Source organism: Grammomys surdaster, unplaced genomic scaffold (genome assembly GCF_004785775.1).
Source record: "Grammomys surdaster isolate TR1022 unplaced genomic scaffold, NIH_TR_1.0 198, whole genome shotgun sequence".
NCBI lineage: Eukaryota > Metazoa > Chordata > Mammalia > Rodentia > Muridae > Grammomys > Grammomys surdaster.
Window position 1 is genome coordinate 6681627 of NW_021604643.1, and position 7386 is coordinate 6689012.

Sequence of the window (7386 nt, forward strand, 5' to 3'; positions counted from 1 at the left end):
TTGGAATATATTAAATCTATACTAGATTCCAGATTCACTTGTTGTTTTGATCTCAGAAAACTTCTTTGCCTATTTATCTTTAGTCTCTTAAGGAGAAAATGACATCTCTTTTTTAAGGTCTCAGGATTGTGTAAGATAAAATGTACACCACGTGTATATTAGAGTTTCATCCTTGGGAATATGATAAAACTAGGTTAGAGTTCAGATTTATTCATCTTTACCCATTTAATCTTAGTCTCTGTAAGGGTTAAATAACACCTATTTTCTGGAGTCATAGGATTGTGTGAGATAATATGCACAGAACATGCCATGTTGTGATTGGCCCAGAGCTAGTGTTCCATGAACAAAACACCAATGTTTAGAAAAGCAAGGCCTAAGTTAGTTTAATTGCAGTCAAGGAATTGAGGTAGAACCTAAATATCCTTTTATTTTAGTGATATTTCAGAAAGATTGTTTAATGTATCTAGGCTGTGTTTTTCTTATCTGTAAAATAAAAGTAAAAAATTGAACTTTTTAATTTAGGATTATCATGTTTGTAGGAAATAATAACTTTATTATATTTAGCATCTACCTGCTACCTGGCCCTAAGCAAAGGCTCAATAAGTGTTAATAATGTTTTGTGAGACTGATTCTGGTAAGTGATGAAAGATAGCTTTAATCATTTTTTATGACAGCATTCCACCTCTCATGGACTCAACCCTTGCAAGAAATAAAAGGAAGAGCCTGAGGGGAGTTTGAAAGTTAATGTAAGTACAATTTTTTAGGGTTAATCTTTTTTAAAAAAGCTAATTTTAGATAACATATCTCTTTTCCCTTCAAGGATCTAGTGTTGTTCATTGTATATCGTAAATAATAATGTCAGGTCATAAATATTCACAGTTTTATAAAAATGTTCACAATTCACAAAACATTACTGCATTCAGTAAGGCTGTAGCCTCCCTTTGTTCTAGAATAAAACCAACTGGATTTGCCTCAAACCTTTTAATTGAATAATAAAAGGTGATATCACTAGTGTCACCTTGAAAGTTTTCCAGAGAAATATCTAAGAAGCTTATGTAAACACATTCACATTTTGGAAAAAAATTAAAGTTCTTATTCACTAAACCACTTCTAAAGTTACACACTTAATATATACATAAATGTGTAAGTAAGACACATAGAAAATAGTTAAAACATGAAGGAGTATGGAGACATACATAGAGGTTTGTGGATATAAATACTTACAAAGTGATAGAGATGCATTATGCTAAATAAATCATTTTTATTATGGGTTTTATAAAATGACAATCTTATGTCACTATATCAAACACAATTCATAGTTAAGCTTATTGAAAATAATTTCTTAGTAATTTATTTTGTGTGATCACATTTTTTGTTATAGAATCAACAAATTTGATATCTCAAATTTCAATCAGAATGTCATGGTGTGGGATGTGGCACTATGATAATGGGCAAATGGCTCTAGGGGAGCTGTGTAGGGTAATGGAACCAGGTGTATTTAATGGCTCTAGGGGAGCTGTGTAGGGTAATGGAACCAGGGGTATTTAATGGCTCTAGGGGAGCTGTGTAGGGTAATGGAACAAGGGGTATTTATAATGGATAGTGATTCGCCTGCATGTGAAGTCAGTGGGGAATCTTCATATCTGGTTTTAATTTTTCTTCCATAGATAGTATGTTGTTAATATCTGTTTAATGAACATATTGACAGTAATTTGTAAAATATTTAAGTATCAATGCCTTTGAAGTAAGGAAATATGTATCTGAGTTTTCTTGAAGAAGTTCTCAGCATCTTAGGAATTTTTCTAAAGAGGTAGAATACATGTAGAAAATGGTCAATATCTATTCATGTGGGATGAGTGATGTGACCCACACTTGTTCCATATGGCATTAAGAAACTCGAAAATTTGCCAAAACACATTTTAAAGCAAATTAAATACAATTATTTTGAAAAACTGACAAAGTATAGGAGTGGAACATTAATTTCACGTGATGTTTTAAAACTTTTCCCAGTTATCAACAGGAATCTTTTAATGCTTGATACATATATAATTTTAATAAGGAAAGACCACTTACCATTTTCCTAACCCACTCACGGGCAAAGTACAGAAAGACTAGAAAAAAAACAAGAAATGTTACAGTAATGTGATAAAAGACAAAATTCTTTTTAATAGAAGAAAGAATAAATCAGTAGAAATTTATTTTATTTAGTGAGAGAACAAAAATAGTTCATTTATTTTGTCAAATATCGTCTATCTATCTATCTATCTATCTATCTATCTATCTATCTACCTACCTACCTACCTATCTATCCATACGTGTGTGTGTGTGTGTTTCCAGTGTGCAGGCCCACACAGACTATAACACACCTGAGGAGATAAAGGGACAACCCACTGGAGTTGGTTCTCTACTCACTTAGTGGGATATAGGAACTAATTCACATTTTCTAGCCTGTGTAAGTGCCTCTATGATTTGAGCAGTCTTGCTGGTTCCAGAACAGGCATCTTTCTCAGATTACTTAAAGAAACATATAATCAGAAAAAAATATATTATGTGTGTTCCAGAAACAAGATGAAGATAAAATTTATCATCTTCAAACTTCTTTAGAAATAGCATGAAAAGAAGACATCATACAAATTCACGTGTCAGGAAAATGTTAAATGTAGGTCACTGTGTGGAAGGTATGGACTGACAGATTCCATCATCATATATCATATAGTAAGTGTGTGATAAAAGTGATAAGGTTGGAATACCTGTTGCCTTGGTTCATTCTAAACCTGAGGCTTGCGTGTGTTTTCTCTTCACAGAAAATTCCCAACATAAACCAGAATTAATCTGGTTCAGAAACAACAGCAGGAAGCTTAGCCCATTGAATATGGAAATTGCTCTAGAAGAATAATCCTGTTTCAGGATTGCTGAAACAAACTATATAAATAAGCTCATAGTTGCAAACACAACTTCTTGCATAAAGAAAAGGACTTTGTAACTTTGTCCTTGTTCTCACTTCATTATCATCTTCAGATTAACAATCCACATTGGGTTTATGGCTAAGAATAATCTCACTACAGTAAACAGGTTTGTTCTCACAGGCTTTATTGACCTGCATAAGTGGGAGGTCCCTCTGTTTCTGGTGTTTCTCTGCTTCTATCTCATCACCATTTTGGGAAACTTGGGTATGATCATTCTTATACAGGTGGATATACAACTCCACACCCCAATGTATTTCTTTCTGAGCCATCTCTCTCTATTGGATGCCTGCTACACCTCAGTCATCACCCCTCAGATCCTGACAACACTGGCCCAAAACAAAATGATCATCTCCTATGGTCAATGTGCTACCCAATTCTTCTTCTTCACCATCTGTGCAGCTACTGAGTGTTTCCTGCTGTCTGTGATGGCCTATGATCGCTATGTTGCTGTTAGCAACCCACTGCTCTACACTGTAGCCATGAGTTCGAAAAGATGCTGGAGTTTGGTGGCTGGAGCCTATACTGGTGGGTTGTTTGGGGCCATCTTAAGGACCACATGCACCTTTTCCCTTTTCTTCTGTGAAGATAATCAAATAAATTTTTTCTTTTGTGATCTCCCACCCCTGCTGAAGCTGGCCTGCAGTGACACAACAAATATTGAGATTATAATTGTCTTTTTTGGGAACTTTGTCATTTTGGCAAATGCTTTAGTTATACTCATTTCTTACCTGCTCATCATCAAGGAGGTCATAAAGATGAAGTCCTCAGGTAGCAGAGGTAAAACATTCTCCACATGTACCTCTCACCTTATTGCTGTGAGTCTTTTCTTTGGGACCCTCATCTTCATGTATATACGGAGCAGCTCAGGCAAATCCCTAGAGGAAGACAAGGTAGTATCTGTCTTCTACACTGTGGTCATCCCCATGTTGAATCCTCTTATCTATACTCTGAGAAACAAGGATGTGAAGGCTGCCTTCAGAAAGGTTACTAGTAGATTCCAGGTGTCTCAAAATTTGCAAAATTGATTGAAAGGATAAGTTAATTTTGTTTTACTACTGATAGTTCCTAGTGAGTATGCTGTTTCCTTAAACAGTGGAAGCAAGTAAGTGTTGAAGAGTGTGAAGCACATAGTGGTGAATTTGTGCTCAACAATTCCATTTTCTTTTTCCTTATCTTTTTCTCATTTCCGGTTTGTTACTTGGCACTGGTAACTACTGTTAGTCTACTTCCTTAGATTTTAAGTTGGCTCACTTGAATTGAACTGGACTCCCCTTGTTTTTTGCCTCAATTTTAATCAACATTACAAATTATTTGTATAAATGATCCTATCGATCAGTTACTGTGAATTGTGATACATGGATTTTCACTTCTCTTTAGATGTATAAATGTTTGGTCAGTGCCATTAGTATGCAGTGTGCTGATACTGCCCCAACCCTCTGCTTTATTAGAATCTCTTTTTTCTCTGGGAAGACTGAAAAAATTTCAAATTTTCTTGATGTTCATTAAGTCACTTTATTGTTCCTTCTGTCATGCTCTGTTAATAGTTTCAAGATGAGCTAAGCCATTTTACCTATTCTTAGCCCTCTACAAAGGGTAAGTATTGTGCAGTTTTTGCAAGACTCTGTATATTGCTGTTCCTTGTCATACTTTTGTTCACTTTGAAATGACTTCTCAATAAGCATCCTGTATCATGCATAGAGAAGTAAATAAGACAGATATGGATAGCTTAAGCATACTTTATGCTCTGTGGCAAAGATTTACTTAAAGGAGAGTGTAGAAGAAATAAGTCAGCATATCCTGACTTGCAGCAGGCAGTGGTCCATGCATGTGCAGTAATTGCTCCCACATTTACTAACTGTGAAACCTGTTTGACGCCCAGAAACAAATGGTGACAGAGTATATGACTAGAACAACTAATCAAATGATGCCAACTACATGGAACGAGCAGTCATTGACCAATGGGACACTGGTGGAGGGTATAAAGGCACACTCCAATCTCTCAATAAATGAATCTACTTTTGTTTCTCATCTGACTCCTGGAGTCTTTGTTGTTGACTTCGCGCCTTCTTACTTCCTACTGCCTAGGACCAAGACAACAGTGGAGAGTTACTGTGATTCCTATACTAAACCGGGTAAATCTTCAGAACAAAAGGTAGATTTCCTTCACTTCTAAGTACAAAGTCTAAATCAGATGGTAACTGCTTTAGAAAGAATTCTGCATTCCTATGAATAGTCTTATTTGATTTTCAAGTGGATGAGGAACACATTGTGTCAAATAAGTTTTCATTTTGAAATTGAGAAAATATTTCCGTGTTCCTCAGAGTATGCAGGAGAATATGAATCATATTTTTTCTCTAGTTCTTTCTGAGTCTTTGGATAAATAGATTTCTTGATCTAAAAGTGATATAACAACATTAATTTAAGATATATTAAAAATTAAATGTTGAGAATGAGACCTTCCAACAAAAATTTGATGTTGATATCAATCATTCTTTTCCTTTATTTTTATTTTACCTTTGTTTTAATGTCAGTCCTTGACCCTTGCTACAATTCTACAACAATTGACCAAAATGAAATTGTTCAGAAATCAAAATGATAAGAGTTAATTAAACAAGGAAAAAGAATTAGTTCATGATTCTCAACATAAGACAAAACAAAGTTGTATTAAAAACTGACAACCAACAAGATGTTTTTACTGAATTTATTATTTTAAAAGCAATATTACTTTATATTTAATGCAATATTATTTTCATAATAAATTCCAAGTGTTTTAAATAGAGTTTTGTGTTAAAATCCTCCTTAAAAATAGACAGTTTTTCCTTTTTTTTGTGATTTATTTATTTTTATTTATTTTTAAATAAAATCGTAATTTTTACTTATTCACACAGAGATTATGAACACAAAAAGGCAGGATGTGGGGAAGGGGATAGGGAATGACACTGGAGCGTGGGTGTTCAGGGGGAGGAGAGTACAGTTATCTTTCAGAACAGGGTATCAGCTGGGTGAAGATTCAGGGGACAGGTCACTATGACTCTGCCTATGATTCACTTGTCCTTATCTAAGTTGGTATTGTCCACCAAGGCTACCTATTTACAAGGTCTATGACTACTTAGGCTGGTAAATTTCTACAAAAGCTGTCTGCTTAGAATAGCTTATAGACATCTGTCTCAACGTTTTTCCACAGAGACCCAAGACTAAAGCAGTGGCCAGATTTTAACTAATATGTTAATTGTGTCATGTTAAACATTAAACAAATAGCTCTAAATTATGAGTTTTAAGAAATTTTCTAGCATGACACAAACAATATTCAATCTTTGAGAATAAAATCAGTATGCTCTCTCTTATAATTTATTAAAATACAAGACATTTAGAAGAAAAGAAAACATGTATTAAGAATAAGCTACTTAGTGAAGAAGGGAGGTACCTACCTTTTTAAATGAGTGCATGCTAATCGTGCAAAATAATTGGTTTCCCCATGACATTTTCTTATATGCATACAATATACTTTGGCATATTATCTTTCTAGTTCTCTCTTGCTCTTCTTCCTGTTGATTGCCTTTAATATCTTAAACAGCCTACCTTCTGCTTTTATCTTTTATTTAAATATTGTTTCCACAAAGAAGAAAGCATTAGGTATTTTCTTTAACATAGTGATCTGTAGTTCCACTAATTTTTCTTAAAATAATATGATTTTATTAATGATAGCTGAGTAACACTCAATTGTGAATGCATACTACCTTTTCCATATTCATCTATTTTATTGTATTTTATCTATCATCTATCTGTATTTCCTTCTTTTAATTTATTTCATTTACTTTCCTGCTAACAGTCTCCTCTCCTCCTAGTCCCTCCTCACATGGCCCCTCCCTATCTACCCCCACTTCATGTTTAAGAAGTGGCCAGGCCCTCTATATACCAACTTGTTCTAGTACCTCAAGTCACTGCAGGAGTAGGCACATCCTCTTCTACTGAGGCCTTACAAGGCCTTGTTCCTAAAGAGTCATAGCATGAAAATCAACTAGAACAAATCAACCATTCCAATCATTAACAATCTTATTTTTGGGTCTTAGACTGTATGTCTGAAAATTGGAGAACCTGAAGTATTTGACCTATAATACTTACTTTCTTTAGTTTTAATATCTTATGAGAACCCACAGACATCTTGCAGTTCTAATACATGCAAAGTGAGAGAAAGAAAAGCAATGATGAGATCAGAGGTAATTTTGAATCAGGGTGAATGTTGCCCAAATTCTTCTTAAGCACATTTTAGCAGCACTGATTGTTTTAAGACTTTGAATTGGCATGTGACCAATCCAAAAAGATTGAGTCATGAAAACTACAATTCAGACATAAAAGCTGAACCTCCTAAGGCCCCTTCCTAGTCACAGGTCATGATATTTTGTCTCAAAAGACGATATAT

The 7386-nt window shown here is 34.4% G+C and overlaps 1 protein-coding gene across 1 annotated transcript; it reads left to right on the forward strand.

Annotated features, from left to right (window-relative positions):
* Positions 1 to 3040: 3040 nt before the first annotated feature.
* On the forward strand, positions 3041 to 3991 carry LOC114623507 (olfactory receptor 9I1-like). The gene has a single exon (XM_028770181.1). The coding sequence runs from the start codon at positions 3041 to 3043 to the stop codon at positions 3989 to 3991; it is 951 nt and encodes a 316-aa protein (XP_028626014.1).
* The last annotated feature ends 3395 nt before the right edge of the window (positions 3992 to 7386 follow it).